The 19,297-nt window shown below is 40.4% G+C and overlaps 2 protein-coding genes across 2 annotated transcripts in view; one reads left to right on the top strand and one right to left on the bottom strand.

The window, feature by feature from the left end:
• The window catches only part of LOC114292579 (uncharacterized), a 328,443-nt gene that overhangs the window by 122,905 nt on the left and 186,241 nt on the right, over positions 1-19,297 (top strand). The window lies entirely within an intron of this gene.
• On the bottom strand, positions 1,849-6,917 carry LOC145819777 (L10-interacting MYB domain-containing protein-like). Its single transcript, XM_082913647.1, has 3 exons — positions 6,514-6,917; positions 4,191-4,599; positions 1,849-2,829 (listed from the first exon to the last, which is right to left on the bottom strand). The coding sequence occupies exons 2-3, from the start codon at positions 4,590-4,592 to the stop codon at positions 2,761-2,763; spliced, it is 471 nt and encodes a 156-aa protein (XP_082769773.1). The 5' UTR covers positions 4,593-4,599; positions 6,514-6,917; the 3' UTR covers positions 1,849-2,760.

Here is a 19,297-nt window from a genome sequence, read left to right as displayed (position 1 = left end):
ACCTGCCATGAAAAACCTATGGTCTACAATTGTAGCATCTATGAAGACTCACAAAAGACAACCTGCCATGCAAAACCTATGGTCTACAATTGTAGCATCTATCAAGACTCACAAATGGACAATATTGAAGGAAGTTCACAACAATCTTTGGGCAAATATTTAGGTACAAACCATAGCACCAGTCCATCTGCCTACGCCTCCCTCTGTCAGTTCCATTATTGTCCGAAAATGTATGTATATTTTAAAAACTTTACATCCATTATTATCATCTTTGTTACAATTTTTTAAATTATTTGTGAACACAGCTAATATACACATTGAAAATATAATCTTTGTCAATTTTGCTAGAAAAAATTAACTAATACTAATACAAAAAAAAAAAAAATAAAACCAAAATTACTAGTACATTTTGCTTTTTTGTGTGTGAATATTTTAATTTTTTAAGAATCACGTTTTTACAAATATTTCTTTCATTTCTGATTGTCATTTAATTTTTTACAGACTACAAAGAAAAATATATAAATCTTAACAAAATTTTATTTTGTCCCACTAATTTCGCTAATGTCTCTTCTTTTTTTTTCATTTGAATATTAACCGATAATGATAGATGGAGTGCATTGGAACCAAAATGAAAGTACATGGACAAAATTGATAAAATTATTGCTACGAAATCTAAAGTGAAAAATTATAGGAATCAATTGTGTAATTTATCCCACATATTAATAATAATAATAAAGAGGAAGGGATCTTCTAGGTAGTCTAGTAGATGAGAAGGAAAATACATCCTTCCTGAGCATGGTGAAGGAAGTAACTAAACGAAAAGTCAAGGAACCAGAAAAGTTTAGTATAAAACAATTGAAAAAAAAAAAAAAAAAGGAAGAAGCAAATGGGGGAAAAGAAGTCAAGTCTGGCGAGCTGCTTGGAGTCAGTTTAGAAAAATTTTATTTATTAAAAAAATAAAAATAGAAAAATGGTAGAGAATTATACAAAATTACTAGTGTGATAATTTAAAAAGACAGCTAATATTTTGATCATAGTTTATAAAAATGTAACTGATATTTTGATCATAGTTTATAATAATCTTTTATTTATTTATTTATTTCCTTATGTGTGAACGTATGGACTTGACGAAGACTTGAAGAAAAACTCCGCAATACTATTTGGATGTGATTTGGGGGGGGGGGTGATTGTATAAAAAATCTGGTCAATTAATATTTTCTTTTATTCATGAAAAATCTTTTTTTTTTTAATTTTTATTTCCTTATGTGTGAACGAATTGAATAAACAGCTGTATGGAGTTGACGAAGACTTGAATGTATGGACTTGAGAAGACTTGAAGAAAAACTTCGCAATATTATTTGGATGTGATTGATGGTATAAATGGATGTAAAATATTTTTTTCATACATCGATTTTATATTATTTTTTGACATTTGGTTGACACTTAAATAAAAAAAATTTATTACTTTAAATTATATTTTATTAATTTTAAATTAATTTAACACTTTTTCCTTCTGAGAGCACCATTGGAAAATTTCCCCAATGCTCTGTGTTGTCAATCTGTAAAGTCTTGTAAGATCAATAGTCTTGACGAGTTGGTGCAAATGACATCTCGTAAACATGAAGTTAGAATCCTCATTTACAGCTCTGAATAGCCATGTTCGTTCAGCTGCTATGCTCATGAATGGTGGGTCATCACTATTAATAAAAGGTGGGTCATCACTATGAATGGTCTGAATAGCCATAGACCACAGATATACAACACACTCATAAAAGGTGGGTCATCACTATTCAGTAAGCTGCTTTGTTAGCATCCCTTAAAACCTAAGAATCGAAACACATTTATAAGGGAACGAAAAGAAAACATCCAACACATTTATAAATAACATGTCTGCTGCATACAAAGTCCGAATTAAACATCCAACACATCACACACCGATTCCATAATTTAAAAAAAATCCGACAGCCACTCTCAAACATAGGGGAAATAATAAACATAAAACAAACATAGGAGGTAGCAACAATTAATAGAACAAATACAGGGTATTAATGAAACATGAGCCATTTCCGGTGACTGAGGCCGTCAAAACCAGGGGCCGTGAGTTGGCGCTGATGGGCCAGCCATACTGTGGGACTTCTTGATTCGCAGCCAAGTAATGACGTCTGCGTCCGTCGGAAGCTGCAACAGTATTGCCTGATTTGCCGGATTGTCCATTAGCGACATACCGTAAAGGATTAGTGGGTCTTGCCGGTCCAAGCCTTGTAGGGAGTACAACCTTGCCATACAATTACGAATGCAGTCCGAGGCCGAATCTCCATATTCATGATGCACGCGGACTTCTCGTTGTTGTAATTTAACTGAAGACGCAAGGTTTTCCATGCTACTCGCCAAGAGCGATGCGCCGACACTCTGCCCTTTTTTCCGCTGCGAGTGTGTTGTGCGACTGAATTTGCGTTTGCTCTGGCCACTCGTAGGTGTGTCATCAGCGTGATTTGGCGATGCCGCAGCATGTACACTGACCGGGATGTCCTCAGCGTGAATTGCCGATGCCGCAGCATGTACACTGACCGGGATGTCCTCCTCTTGCGCAGAACTGTGGTGGACAGTTTGTCCATGCTGCACGGATGGCTGGAAAGGGGGCAAACCACTGCTGTCTTCGCAGTCTTCTTCGTCTACCAGCAACGGATTGTCCTCCGTGGCCACAGGTTCGAACGCTGCCCCTGGTGTCCATGCGAATTTCCCGGTTGCAGTTGCACCTTCTTACACCCTTCGCATTAGCTCCATATGCTCCAACGGTTTCGTTTTGAACTTCAGTGCATTCTTGTCAATCTGGGGAAAACCCAAACACGTAAACATAATGAAGTGAATCAAGGAAGGAGGGTAAACACAACAACAGCCATGGAAGATTCTGTTTATGTTACAGGTTTAGTAAAAAATCAGTTGTTACCAGATTGCATGAATTCTTGCAGTAAAGTTTACAGACTGATTGCCAGATTATGTTCATTGTCTATAAGTATAGATTATAAAGTATAGTTGATTGCTAAATTAAGAACCCAATTGTGAAAGCAGTGCAGGATGAGATAAAATTGTAGAAGTCAGAGATGAAGTCACTAAAAATTCTTCAATATTCATGAATTGAAATTCTGCAGTGGATCTGAAGCAAAAAAAAAAAAGGGGGAAATGCAAGGTAAGACATATTTTCCAAAACTATATCATAGAATGAAGCTTGAAATAAATAACCCCCAATCAATAATGAAACTTTGCAATTTATTGGTATGAAGCAGTTTGCTGTGAATCAGAAACAGAACTTCTAAAAAACAAAAAATATAAAACCAACATTACTTCTATCCAGTGGCCTTGAAAGCAGATATAGCACGACCATGGATGTTAGGTACATCCAATTCAGGAATGTTAAAAGAGAATAAAAACAAGTTCTAATCTTCCGAGAAACCCCAAAATGTATGTTTACTGGAAGCCCTTGAATTTCAGAGCTATTTCAGAGCCATTTTAGATAATGTAATATATGATAAGAAATTTACTCCGGCTTGTTTTATGACAGTCAGCGGGACAGATTACTTTTTCTGACAGTCAGGAATTTTTATAACTCTCCCACAGGTGCATAATCTCAATTTTTATGTATAGGAAATGATTTAAGGAAAAAATACTTTCTTCAACAAAATGACAATGGTGGAACCCACGTTTTCGTATGCAGAAAAGGAAAATAGTTTTCATATTCGTATTTCTTTCATTTCCTATCAATTAAATGCAGCAAAGAGCCTTATAGAAAAGAAGACATGTACACAATTTTGGAAAAGTAGAGGTGGCACCAATAAGGGAAATACAAATTGAATGTTAAGATTGTTTGCCCATGCTTACGTACCAATGAATCCATTAGCTAGTGAAGTACTGACATTAGCTAATGAAGTGAAGTCAGTCAAGTACTTGGCCACAGAAACTCACAAAGCAATGAATTAAAATTTCACAAAACAGTCATACATAGGAAGGGAGATAGAGAGACTGATAGGCCACTTGGCAAGTATAACAACGGTTGTTGGGGTGAAAAGTCTAACCAAGTTTAGTTCTTGTTTTTGGTCACATTAAAATATGTTTGAAGAATTTTTATAATTATATTGTAACATATATTTAATTTTGCAGGTTGGATATTACAAAGAAGATGATGGAATTATTACCTTTTCATAATGGGCCCACCAGTCGTCGGATGCTTGTATCAAACCAGTTGCTTCATTGTAACTTATGCCGGTTGGCCCATGCCTGCTGTCCATCAGGCGTGACCACGACTGCCAATCCTTTTTCAGTGACGCGTACTTGTTTTGCAGTTGCTTCACCTCATGGACCTTATGTGTACGCTCCTCGAAGGCCTTGGCGATAGCCCTGTATCCGTGCATTGTCATTGTATGGAAGCTGCCCTTGAAACCTGAGTCCAACTCTTTGATAACAAGTTGCAAGAACATGCGCACCGTGTCAGAGTCCCAATTTGCTTTGTGAGCTAGTCTGGACTGCGGTTGAGACTGTTTACCACCACGCTTACGCAAATGTCTCGAAGGTGTGGATGGCGATTGTGACTGCTCCATTGCGGTACTACAATGCAACAGTAATTATGAAAATGTCAAAAAATTACCATTGGCACAACATGAAAATGGTAAATAGCAATATGTATTTAAGAAATTCCCATCCATCTAGTTAAAACAATTGGAAAAAAAAATAAGACCGTATCTGGATTTCATAGTTTCATGTTCATTCTTGATGCGGTTCTTCTTGTTCATGCCTTCTATATTGTTGGATTACTGCTCTGAAAAGGATTTTCATATATAAACATGCATAGATATATATTCACTGCAGTGATACATCAAATGTAGCCTCTGTTGTGCCTATGTAGCATGGTCCCAGTTAGCTAGTTCAATAGTATGGAGTTCTGCCCATTAAAAAATTGATTAAAACAGAATCTGATCACCCTACGTACTTGTTCTGTATTTTTAATTTTTTTTGAATCATTCGATATTGGAGCTCTACTGCTATAGTGTATGGTATTTATGCAACTTGCCTGTGAGATAATATAGATGCATCATGAATATCCATGGATTCATTTATCCATTCCAAACCAACTCATCCTTCTGGCTTCCATTTAGAAAAGTTGTTATCTACCATTACCAAAAGCTGTCAGTTGTTAATCTGAAATGCTATTCACCTGGAAGATCTTTTAAGCTTTGAACTGTTTATTAAATTGTACTGAATATAAGTCTATGAAATGCAATATATATTATCTTTAGAGTAGCAACCTAAATTTTGGATCGAAATTGGTTTCTAAGAATTGCTTGTCATGTGCTTATTACTCAAGATAATTGGAAAAGGAAAAACAGTTGTTTCTCCTGTTACTATGATCAATCATGTTTTAAGCAATGTGCACAGTTATTTCTCCTTTTATGAAATGCAGATAAGGTCTCATTAATAAAAATTGTTCTCATACACTAACGATGCTGGAAACACTAATCTCCATTTTGTTTTGTAGATGCTAGAAGAAGCAAAAAATAAACAGACCCAAATGGTTGACACATCAACTGAGAAATTAAAATATCAGAAAAGATCATAACAAAAATAATAAACCCTTCTATTAAAAAAAAGAAGACATATAACGAATCCTACGAAAGAGTGTATTATAGAATTTCTTAATAATAACACGAGATGAATTATATAACATTACTCCATTTCTTTAACAAACCAAGTTAGAGGATTTTGTTAATACCATTATTATGTTTTTTTTTTTTGACCGTATGAGATAATTTATAAGAATTATATTATAAGCTGGACAACACTGTCTATAAGCTGAACAATTAACACTCAACACCAATAATTATACTCCACCTACAATATCTATAAGGTGAACAACATGAGGGCCGAAATTTTCGACAATGTGCTTTGGACGCTAGAAAAGTTTAACATCATTGAACAATTAAAGACCCAACAAACTCAAGCAACTGTGAAATATCCAAACCAAAAATTGTGAACATTACAAGCATAGAAGCCCAACATTACCAGGAGAAAAAAAACAAGAAAAAATTTGTCAAAATATATAATATTTTGTCAATGGGTATGTGAGAAAATGAAAGCTTCACGGAAGAAAAAATCCCCAATACCATCAGACACCCAGGACAAAAAAATCTACAAATTTTTTGAACGGCTGTGTGGGTCATCTTCACCAACCAAAAAGAGAGAGACCTAGAAGGCTAAAACATCAAACCACGCATATTGTATGATAGAGGGGTTAGGTTATGGGGCAGCCATTAAAGACAAAGGAAAGTGGAGGAACAGAGGAGAGAGTGATGAAGAAGGTAAACAAAAGAAAAGGTTGGAAAGTGGAAGTGTGATAGTACAGAGAGTACATGGCGATTCAGGAAAAATCATTGATTTTCCTCGCAACTACCAAATCGCCGAAAATGGGGAAATGTACAGATTTGGTTCACATGCCCAAAATCAGTGGCGTGGAAGAGGTGTTACCTTGTTCTTTGGGGGATACGGGCCGAAGTAGTGTAGATCTGGTCGGCGGTGGTGCAGATCTGGACGAGGGATGGTCCTTCCTGTCTGTTACAGTTTTCAGGTGATGGCGTCGAGGTCTGCCTTTGGCACGGCTGTGGCGGTGGTGCAAGGTGAAGGGTGTGACGGATCTCCGGCAGTGGGCGGTGTCTTCGACGGACTAGACTTTGTTCAATTGACTGAGGGATTTGTGAGGTTGGAGAAGGAAAGGGGCTTTCTGATCGTGTATATTCTGTGATATATTCGACTGATGCAATTTCAAAAAGGAAGGGCAGAAATGTAATTTTACCCTCTGCAAAGTCAGACAGGGTTTTGCCGCCCAAACTTCCGAGATAAAGGATCTTTTTGGCTTTTTTGATAACTTTTTGGCTTTTTATCTTATCTAGTAGATGCCAAACAACCCCTTAATTTTGCTACAGATGACAGAAATGTTATTCTAAGTTATGGACCTTGTCAGTTTCCCAGTTCCTTGTTGCTGACATTGACAATAATGGTTGTGTGAGGTAAATACATTGTTTCTTGTTATTTATTTTGGACTGTTTACTTTAAATCCTAACTCTATGGACTGAGCCTGATATGCATGAGAGTTAGTAATAGCCTATTTATTAATATGTTCAACTCTATTCAGTAGTAAATATGAGAAAAGTTAGAAATAATGAAATTTTTTTCATGAAAATGATTACGAAAGAGTTATGATTTTTGAATTACCTTGATTAGTGTGTGGTGTTTTATTCTAAGTGTAATCCAAAGGTCATAAAGCTTTCATGATTATTTTCATGAAAGACTTTTCATGATACCTAACATTACTGAGTAAATATTGGTGTGAGAAATTTTATGATGCCTATGAGGATGACGTCAATGTTTATGTAGTAGTGGAGTTATGCAAAGGAGGTGAATTATTGGATAGAATACTTTCTAGAGGTGGAAAATACTCGGAAGAAGATGCAAAGGCTGTCATGGTACAGATTTTGAGTGTGGTTGCCTACTTTCATCACCAGGGTGTAGTTCACCGTGACCTCAAGCCTGAGTTGAAGTTGGGAGGAATTTTGACATTTATGAGGACGGGCAGGTTTGACCCAAGGAATTTTGAAATGGCAAGAATGAAAGAAAACCTCAATGAGATTGCTAATGCATGTTTCCTCTTCTAGTTTGACGTAGAAATTTTCTTTGAGTTATATATATATTTTTGCAAGATCTAAATGATTTTCGAAATCATCCTTTCATTTGTTCTTTTTTTTAAAATGGATTTTTGTTGATTCAAGAAGATAAGTGATTTTGAAAGTGGGTTTACTTTCTTATTTCTTTTAAAATAGAAATTGAGGGTTTTGGACTATGTTGGTAAAAGAAAGATGTTTTTGGAGAGATCTTCTCAAATATTTGAAAATGGTTGGTTTTGGTGAGAAAACCTAGAAATTGGAGATTTTAAAAGAAAATGAAAATCCATGGGTAATATTGTTATATTTATTTTTGTGTGCCAAAATAAATGATGTTTAGAAAATTTCTTATATATATTTGTATAAATAATTAATTTTGTGGATTATGAGAATTGTTGTTCATTTTAGAAATGATTATTCAGAATGTTGATATAGTCTTGAAATGACTAAATTGTTGAGAATACTTGAGAAGAGGAAATTGTGTTATTCCTTGGATGATGAATTAGAATAAAAATATTTATGTTCATCTTGTGAAATTGGCATATCATTTCATTTTATTACATTAGACTTTGAAGGTTGATTTGAAAACTTGCATTGAGAAAAGAATGTTGAGAAATAAGTTTTCATGAAATGATTTTGGGGTAAATATGTTGGTAAGTCTTGATAGGTGGTGTAGATGATATTGAATAAGTTGGCCTGCGAGTCTGGGGTGAAAGACCAAAAAATTCGTGCGGATAGGTGTCGAGCCTTCCGGTTAATACCGGTAAAAATGACAATTTGGTAGTACTCGTATAGTCTACTTGCAGACACCAGCCTAAGGATTATCATAGACGTATTTACCTCCCTTGAAATAAATTGTTAAGTTTTGAACAATTGAAATTGCATGACATCATTGAGCATGATGGTTTTCAAAAGATGAAAAATGTAATTTATCTTCAAAAAGGGCATAACATGGCATATGCATTTCATCTCTCGAGACTTGTATAAAATGTATATACTTTGTTAAGAATTTTCTACTAGGCTTTATGCTCACCCTACGGGATTTTTGTGCAGGAAAAGATGTGGTGATTCCACCCAACTAGGGGCGTTGAAGTATGTGTGTTGGTGTAGACGTCCCCCGAACGCCCCGGGAGGGTTAGCTCCCGTTCTGTTCATTTTGGGGTCACTACAGCTCGGACTCTCAAATTGTCACGGTTCTTTATCTGAACCAAAGAGTCCAAATCCGGCAAATCGTTTTGAGAAACAGATTTTTGAAAAGAAGTGCCAAACATGGACTGCTTTGCCAGATACAGAGTCGCCACCTAAATATTTTTTATGGGGGAATTTAGGAAACCCTAACTCGGTGCCAAAGGCCACGTGTCCGTCATCACCAAAGTTGCCTCGGCTCGGGAACTTGGGTACGATTGGGGAAGGTCACTTCATGAGCACCCCCGCTCGGCCGATCGAAGATCGGCCTCTACTAAACATGATATCTATTTTTGAAAACATTGTGTGTTCTTATTCCGGTTATTAGCCTAGATTACTATGTGATGCGCGCAGCATACAAATATAGACCGAGTCGCCTGAATTGGAACGAAACATTTCATGTTTGTTTTCGAAAGTGGTTTGCTACCCGCAGGTAGGCTTGAAACATTTGATGATTTATTCCAATTTAAATAACCCAACCTTCACCCACAGGCATTCAGGCAGATATATCACATAAGCACATAGCCTCATGGTAAGCATGCTATTCATGGCAACACTCACACGCATACAAGGATGCTAAAGCATAAAGCTTACCGAGTACTCCAAGCCAAAATAGAAACTTCATTAGAAATCATGCATGATCCTAACTATACGGAAATGCCTAATGCAACACATGCGAAATGCAATTATAGCAGGCTCGGCTATTCTAAGATGGCATATGAAATGTTACAACTATCATGTATTCAACTTTGAAATTGAAAATACAATGCAGTTAGTATGATGCGCCGAGCCCGGTGCATGCAATACAGATGAATGAATGCAAACAGGCTGTCATACTGTATGCTAATTTAAACATGCCCTAATCTAACCATCAAAAGCGGATAAATAAAAGGGAGAAAGACGTGGGGTTGGAAGACATACATCACACTCACGCACACTTATTACAGTTGTGCCCTCACTCGGAGGGTCCGAATAAATAATACAGTCCAAATATTACAGTCCCGAATAAAAGAATATTACAGTCCAAAATATTACAAAATTCTAATTAATTAATGAATTAACTCAGAAAGTAAATGAAACTGGCGTGCAAGCCAGGGACTGCCTTGCTTCTGGTGGATGATGCATGTCCAGATTGTCTTGCGCAGAAATCCACCGGAATGCCCCAATTAGCCTCTGTTTACACCTGTTCTTGAAATGCGTGCCAAGTCCCAAAAGGTTGTTGATTCTTCATTTTGCTGCAACAGAGAGCAGGAAAGGGGCATAGCAATGTATTTGCACAGATATATGCATGTCTCGATCCTCGTGCCACCAATCACGCATATCGAGGCATGATGGCCGAGGAGTCGAAATGCACAACTCAATATAGGATGAATGCACATGAAACTACAGCTAAAACCTAACTCCATCATGGATAATCCGGAGTGTCGGTGACTGGGGAATTGAGACACATTCCGTCACTCACAGTACGAAATGTACCTCGTTTCCCGTGCCCGGGCTAACTCCTATTCCGGACACGATGCAATATGCACGACATGCATGAAATGCAACTAAGATATAATCCTAACATACACAATGCTATGAAAAATGAGATGCCTCGAAGTGCGTGCACACGGGCACGCAAACCGAGAAAATGACAGAATGCAATCTAAGATACAACCTAGTATGCACTATGCTATGAAAAATGAGATGCCTCGAAGTGCGTGCACACAGGCACGCAAACTGAGAAAATACAGAATATGATGAAAATGAGATGCCTCGAAATGCGTGATACGGGCACACAAACTGAGAAAATGATATATCTCGAAACACGTGCACGCTGGCACGCAAACCGAGGCGATGATATGTGTCTCGAAATGCGTGCACGCGGGTACGCAAACCGAGACGATGATATGTGTCTCGAAATGCGTGCACGTGGGCACGCAAACTGAGGCGATGATATGTGTCTCGAAATGCGTACACGCGGGCACGCAAACCGAGGTGATGATATGTGTCTCGAAATGCGTGTACGCGGGCACGCAAACCGAGGCGATGATATGTGTCTCGAAATGCGTGCACGCGGGCACGCAAACTGAGGCGATGATATGTGTCTCGAAATGTGTGCACGCGGGCACGCAAACCGAGGCGATGATATATGTCTCGAAATACGTACACGCGGGCACGCAAACCGAGGCGATGATATGTGTCTCGAAATGGCATGCAAACCGAGGCGATGATATGATATGATGAAATGACATGGAAATGACAAATGGGCTCATACCAACATGAGTGAGCCTCAGCCACACTCACATAGGGTGCCGGCGGATAAAAATGAGGTGCCTCGAAATGCGTGCACACGGGCACGCAAACCGAGGCGATGCATACGCAATGCAAATGACATGGAAACATGATATGGGCTTATACCAACATGAGTGAGCCTCAGCCACACTCACATAGGATGCCGGTTGATGAAAATGAAGTGCCTCGAAATGCGTGCACACGGGCACGCAAACCGAGGCGATGCAAAAGCGATGCGAATGGCATGGAAAATGCAACAAGGACTTATACTAACATGAGAGAGCCTCAGCCACACTCACATAAGATGCCGATGGCAGAAAACGAAGTGCCTCGAAATACGTGCACACGGGCACGCAAACCGAGGCGATGCAAAAATGTGATGAAATATGGCAAAAATGATATGCAAGCATACTAATGGAATTTCAGCACTAAAATATGGGGGAAAACAGCCCCGAAATGAAGCGAAATGACATGAAATGCAAGGAAATGTCCCGAAATGCGAATTTAGGCACCCGAAATGGCCTATAGCCATGCTAAACATGCACAATATGGACATGCAATGCAAAGACAGAAGCTAGACAGTCCCAAAAGATGCACTTTCACAGTTATAAACATGGTTTGATTGGTTTGCATGCATTTGAAACCAAAGTTGCATACTTGGTTCTTTGGGCCATCATGCATGGAAATGCGTGGTTGGTGGTCTGAGAACCGAGGCACATGTCCCTTTGAGTCATCACAATGATAAGAGACATGTTTGGTGCATACATGCCTTGAGTTGTGCTGCCATGCCTTGTTTTGCCCTCTGTTGCTGTGAGTTGCAGGTTCTGCAGGAATACTCTGCCGACCGGTAGTGTAATGTGCCGACCGGCACTATTTTCTCTGCCGACAGCTTCAACTTTGTGCCGATGGCCATACAACACTGCCGGTGGAAATTTCATCTAGCCGGTGATGATCCCCTCTGTCCAAGGATGTAGTCCTGAGGTTTTGACAACCTCCAGAGGAAGAAAGGGAGGAAAACAGAGGCAGCTTGCGCATGGTGGCGCGCTTCTCGAGACGTTTTACTGTTTTCCTAAATTAGTTAATTTGTTAATTAATTAATTTGTAATATTTAATTAGCTTGCGTAGTTAATTAATTTGTAATATTTATTCGGTCCCTCCGAGCGAGGGCAAATCTGTAATAAGTGTGCGTGAGTGTGTGTATGTCTTCCAACCTCACGTCTTTCTTCCCTTTTATTTACTTGCTTATGATGGTAGATTAGGGCACGTTTAATTTAGCATACCTTATGCTATGCATGCGTGCATCCATGCATTCGTATTACATGCATTAGGCTCGGTACATCACGCTAACTGCATCAGTACTTCAATTCCAAACTGAATATGTGATAATTGTGCATTTTCACATGACATGTTTAGGATAGCCGAGCCTATTCTAGTAACATTTTGTATGCGATGCATTAGGCACTTCACATGGACTTGGATCATGCATGTTTGCTAACAAGTTCTTTATTTTGGCACGGAGTACTATGTAAGTATTTCCGCTTTAGCATATCGCATGAGTGTGAATGTTGCCATGTCAGCATGCTTAACATGTGGCTAGATGCTTATGTGTTAAAATGTTTTGAATGCCTGTGGGTGAAGGTTGGATTGTTTGAGTTGGAAAACTCATTGAAATCCGTATTTTTAGCCTACTTGCGAGTAGCAAATTCCAAAGCATTTTCAAAACGAACGGATATGCAATGTTTCTTTCCAAATTAGGCAATCTAGTCTATACTTGTTTGCTGTGCGCATAACATAGTAATTCTAGGCTAATAATTGGAATAAGAACACATAACGTTTTCAAAATTGGATATCATGGTTAGTAGATGCCGGTTGATGAAAATGAAGTGCCTCGAAATGCGTGCACACGGGCACGCAAACTGAGGCGATGCAAAAGCGATGCGAATGACATGGAAAATACAACAAGGACTTATACTAACATGAGAGAGCCTCAGCCACACTCACATAAGATGCCGATGGCAGAAAACGAAGTGCCTCGAAATGCGTGCACACGGGCACGCAAACCGAGGCGATGCAAAAATGTGATGAAATATGGCAAAAATGATATGCAAGCATACTAATGGAATTTCAGCACTAAAATATGGGGGAAAACAGCCCCGAAATGAAGCGAAATGACATGAAATGCAAGGAAATGTCCCGAAATGCGAATTTAGGCACCCGAAATGGCCTATAGCCATGCTAAACATGCACAATATGGACATGCAATGCAAAGACAGAAGCTAGAAAGTCCCAAAAGATGCACTTTCACAGTTATAAACATGGCCAAACAGCAAGCATAGGTATGGTAAAAATAGCATGCAAGAGTAGGGGCCAAAAGAGGGGTAATGAAGCAAGTGATACAGGAAAAACCCGAACTGAAAAATTTCCTTCTACAACACTGAAGAGGGACCAAAAATATGAACATTTACAGTATATGACAAGCCTCAAATCATTATACAAACATGATAGAAATGTGATGCAAAATTAGGCTCAAAAAGTGCTATAACATGAAGTATGCAAAATAATCACCAAACAGAAAAAAAGTGTTAATGAAACATGAAGTATAGGCCAAAATAAGGCCACTTTCAGTTCGGACCAAGGTCCAAAAACAGAAGCAAAGGGGGCTACCAATTTATGCAAAAATGGGGCCAAATAAGGGATATAACTACAAGTGACACATGGAAGCACCAAACAATGTTGAGCCCTTCTCCAATGTTGAAGAGGGGCTCAAAATAAGCCTCATATCAGTTTATAACATGCTCAAAAACAGATTGCTCATGGGCCAAAAATAGCATGCAAAATCATGACACATAAGAGGATCAATGAAGCATGTGTATTATGGAGGACTCAAACAGGGTTGAGCCCTTCATGAAAAGTGAAGATGAGCTCAAAAGAGGGCCCTTTTCAGTTAGGGCCGGAGCTTGAAACAAAAAGAAAGTGGGGCTTAGAAATATATCAAGAAAAAGGGTCAAAAGGGTAAAAGTATTACTTACCCTTGAAGATTCAAACTTTTGTTGCCTCTTGGATGGATTTGCAGCTTCTTTTGCCTTTGAGAAGCCTCCCTTGTTGCTGGAAATGAGATGGTGGTGGTAGAGCTTGGTGGTGTAGAAGGAATGATGGTTAGGGGCTTAGGGTTTTTTGAAGAATTGAGAGCTATGGAGATGGAGTTCTATATGGGAGCTTGAAGAAGAGTTTTTTCAACCCTTGTAAGTGAGGCCATCAGCTGGTTAAAAGGGTTCAAAAGGGGGTGTAAAGGTGGGGGAGAAGGAGAGCAAAACTCCCCCACAAAATATCCCCCGGATAAATATCTTGTCTGGGGGATATTGCCCCACAGCTGTAAAGTGCACAGTGCGAGGAACACGGCCGGCCTCTCACTTTTGTTGGAGGTGGCCGGCCGGCCACACCACCTAGCCGGCCGGCTAGGGGTCAAAAGGTTCAATGAGATTTTCTGGCCGGCCAGCTACTGGGGAGGTACTCCTATGTGTGTACAACACAACCATGTGGTTAAAACTTCAAGAAAGTGGGTCCAAGGGGTTCAACATTGGCTCGGAAAGAGGGGGTCAAAAGGGTCAAGTTGAATTACTGGCCGGCCATGAACTTTTAGGGGCCTCTCATGTGTGTAGATCACAGATATGTGGTTCAAAGTTCAAGAAAAAAGGTCCAAGGGGTTCAACATTAGCCCGGAAGAAAGGGGTCAAAAGGGTCAGGTAACCTTAATGGCCGGCCACCAACTTTTAGGGGCCTCCCATGTGTGTAGATCACAGATATGTGGTTGAAAGTTGGCAACACTAACCCTAGGGTGTTCAACATTAGCCCGGAAGTTTGAAAAACGGGCGCCGGGAGGCTCCGGAGGAGAGATAACTGGTTGCTGCAACAATTGATGGCCTCCCACCCTTCAGTGACCTTCCCTGTGATAAAACAGAGGTACCTGCCAAAAATGAACGAAAACCGTTGCAAAACGAATGTTCGGGAGTCAAAACACGCAGTTCGGGATCCCGAAAATGGGCTGTTAAGCACCGAAAGTGTCATTCGGCCACGAAGTGGGTTTCTCAGACCCCAGTGTCCCTCAAAAGGGAGCAAATAAGATGTATGCCAAAAATTAGAGCAATAGGAGATGGTTAAGCGGTCCCGAATCGAGGCACACGACCTGACGGTCGCGAAAACCGGGAACCGGACTCCGAAATGGGCAAAATGGCCTACGGCCACCAAATGTAGCCTACGGACATTGAGAGATGGTCTACGGGACCTCTCCCTTCCCTCAGGAAAAGAAACAGAGAAAACCGGGTCTGGTTCGCAAACCGAGACAAGGTACAGAAGAGGGTTCGGAAGTCCGGAGGCAGGGCTCACAGCCGCAACTCTGAAACTTCTGAACGAGCACATTATGCAACATCACCAAGCGCTCAATCGGTGACGCCTGAGTCTTAAGGTCGGTCAAAAATGGGGTGTCTACAGTTGCCCCTCTTTGACAGAACTCGGAAGTCATAAGTGACGGGAGTGAATGTCAAAGCCTAGAGACGACCCATTTTTGACAAGGCCGAAGACTTAGACAAACATGCAAGTTAGACAGAAATGTGCCCGCAGGCATGCCCGCAGGCGGGGGGCGAAATGCAAATGATATGCAGAAAGCCGAAGGTAACCCAATGATCATGCAAATGCAGCAAGCTGTAATGGAGCAAGTATTCGCAAATAGATGCAACAGTTTTAAGCAAGAATGCAAAGCAACAACTACATTTCATGCAGTTAAGAATGCGAAGGATTATTCAATCCCCGCCACGTCTCACACGGAGAAGATACGATACCTGCGCGATTCGTCTGGTCGCACCAGCCTCAATTGAACCGTACATACAATATCGTGCCTGCCAAAAGAGAGAAATTGCAACAAGTACAATATGCTACAACATATATTTAATGTGATTTCGAAAGTTCGACACACGCAGCGTCAGTAAGCGGATGCATTGCAATGCAAGAATGGAACATGCGTGACAACGTATGTTCAAACATAGAAATATGCCAATAACAAGAAATGTACATGACAATGTGAGTATGCTCATGAGAATGCAAGTTATGCGCACGATAGTACAAAACGAGCATAAATTGAGGTGTTCATTTGTTATGAAACAACGAGTACGGAAATACGCGTTTCGGCGAAGGCGATTCGACCATGGCCTCCAATCTGCTTCCCTGAAAGGTTACAACTCATTCAAAAAGGATATACTTTGATTTCGATGAATGATGATGAGACACATGTCAGAACTTGAAGCCGAAGTTCCGACGGATCATTTCGCGACCGGAAGTGTACTTTTCTTGAACTTTTTCAGGTCCCGGGAACTCCGATCTTCCTCAAAATTTGCAGAGAGCTAGGTGAGCATGTGAGGAACATGGCCGGCCATTTATCTTCCCAAGGGGGGGTGGCCAACTGGTTTCCATAAAAGCTAATGGCTGGCCGGCCATTTCTGCAAAAAACAGATGGCTAGCCAGCTAGAAATAGGGGCCGGCCGGCCATGGCCTTTTTCCGGGGCTATTTTGGTCTTTTTCCCTCCTTTTTGCATGCTTCTTCAATCAAGGCTTGAGGCCTATAAAAGGCAGCCGAGTCCCCCTTCTTTTCTTGCATTCTACAACACTTTCCTCTACAGATCTGAGTTTCACGCGCGTTTTCCAACGCCTCGCGCAAATTGTTCTTGCAAAAACACTCAGTTTTAAGCACTTTGGAGCGATTAAATTCCGACTTCGGAGCTTCTTTTTGCATTTTCGCCAATTGAGGTAAGTTTATCTTAATATTTGGAATATTTTCTCGGGAGTTGACTTTTGTTGACTTTTTCCAATTTTTGCTCATTTTGCTCATTTTTGCTCCCCTTTTGCAGATTCTTGAAAATGGCGGGCAATTCTCCCCACGGTGGAGGTTTTCCAGGCGCCGGAGATGATTTCGATCCCATGACTCTACCTCCGAGGACCCGACCTTTCATTCCCGGGAGGTACCGTCCGGCAGCACACGTCCTCCCTCGTGCCGTCTTCCGTCATTTTACCAGCTTTGACGAGCGAGCACCCGGGGATCTGCTTCTCAGAGAGCCGGAGCAGCATCTCTCTCACGAGGCCCGAGAGGTATTTACCTTATCTTCTGTATTTTACATTTCGCACCTTTGCCATGCTTGAACATGCAGTTTAGCTTATGACATAGTACTTTGCTTACATCTTGAACATGTAGTTTCAACACTCGAATTTCTGAACACTCGGCTCATTAATTAATTGCGAACACACAGCCCACATTAGAACACACGGTTCAAACACTGATTTGTCGAACACACAGCCCGAATTCGAAAATGAACACACAGCCCACACTTTAAATTTTCTGAACACGCAGCCCAGATTAGATAGTGAACACGCAGCCCACACTAGTTGAAATTTGAACACGCAGCCCAAACTTTAAATTTTCTGAACACGCAGCCCAGATAGATAGTGAACACGCAGCCCACAATTTAACTGAAAGTTGAACACGCAGCCCAAATTTCAAATTTTCTGAACACGCAGCCCAGGTAGATAGTGAACACGCAGCCCACAATTTAACTGAAAGTTGAACACGCAGCCCGAATTTCAAATTTTCTGAACACGCAGCCCAGGTAGATAGTGAACACGCAGCCCACAATTTAAACTGAAAGTTGAACACGCAGCCCAAATTTCAAATTTTCCGAACACGCAGCCCAGGTAGATAGTGAACACGCAGCCCACAATTTAACTGAAAGTTGAACACGCAGCCCAAATTTCAAATTTTCTGATCACGCAGCCCAGGTAGATAGTGAACACGCAGCCCACAATTTAAACTGAAAGTTGAACACGCAGCCCAAATTTCAAATTTTCTGAACACGCAGCCCAGGTAGATAGTGAACACGCAGCCACAATTTAACTGAAAGTTGAACACGCAGCCCAAATTTCAAATTTTCTGAACACGCAGCCCAGGTAGATAGTGAACACGCAACCCAATATTTAAAACGAAAGTTGAACACGCAGCCCAAATTTCAAATTTTCTGAACACGCAGCCCAGGTAGATAGTGAACACGCAGCCCACAATTTAACTGAAAGTTTGAACACGCAGCACAAATTTCAAATTTTTTGAACACGCAGCCCAGGTAGATAGTGAACACGCAGCCCATAATTTAAACTGAAAGTTGAACACGCAGCCCAAATTTCAAATTTTCTGAACACGCAGCCCAGGTAGATAGTGAACACGCAGCCCACAATTTAACTGAAAGTTTGAACACGCAGCCCAAATTTCAAATTTTCTGAACACGCAGCCCACAATTTAAACTGAAAGTTGAACACGCAGCCCAAATTTCAAATTTTCTGAACACGCAGCCCAGGTAGATAGTGAACACGCAGCCCACAATTTAACTGAAAGTTGAACACGCAGCCCAAATTTCAAATTTTCTGAACACGCAGCCCAGGTAGATAGTGAATACGCAGCCCACAATTTAAACTGAAAGTTGAACACGCAGCCCAAATTTCAAATTTTCTGAACACGCAGCCCAGGTAGATAGTGAACACGCAGCCCACAATTTAACTGAAAGTTGAACACACAGCCCAAATTTCAAATTTTCTGAACACGCAGCCCAGGTAGATAGTGAACACGCAGCCCAATATTTAAACTGAAAGTTGAACACGCAGCCCAAATTTCAAATTTTCTGAACACGCAGCCCAGGTAGATAGTGAACACGCAGCCCACAATTTAACTGAAAGTTGAACACGCAGCCCAAATTTCAAATTTTCTGAACACGCAGCCCAGGTAGATAGTGAACACGCAGCCCAATATTTAAACTGAAAGTTGAAAACGCAGCCCAAATTTCAAATTTTCTGAACACGCAGCCCAGGTAGATAGTGAACACGCAGCCCACAATTTAACTGAAAGTTTGAATACGCAGCCCAAATTTCAAATTTTCTGAACACGCAGCCCAGGTAGATAGTGAACACGCAGCCCATAATTTAAACTGAAAGTTGAACACGCAGCCCAAATTTCAAATTTTCTGAACACGCAGCCCAGGTAGATAGTGAACACGCAGCCCACAATTTAACTGAAAGTTTGAACACGCAGCCCAAATTTCAAATTTTCT

Source organism: Camellia sinensis, chromosome 2, assembly GCF_055761805.1.
Source record: "Camellia sinensis isolate YWXY chromosome 2, ASM5576180v1, whole genome shotgun sequence".
NCBI classification, from domain to species: Eukaryota; Viridiplantae; Streptophyta; class Magnoliopsida; order Ericales; family Theaceae; genus Camellia; species Camellia sinensis.
Note: the sequence above shows the minus strand (reverse complement) of the source record. Positions and strands in the feature narration are given on the sequence as shown.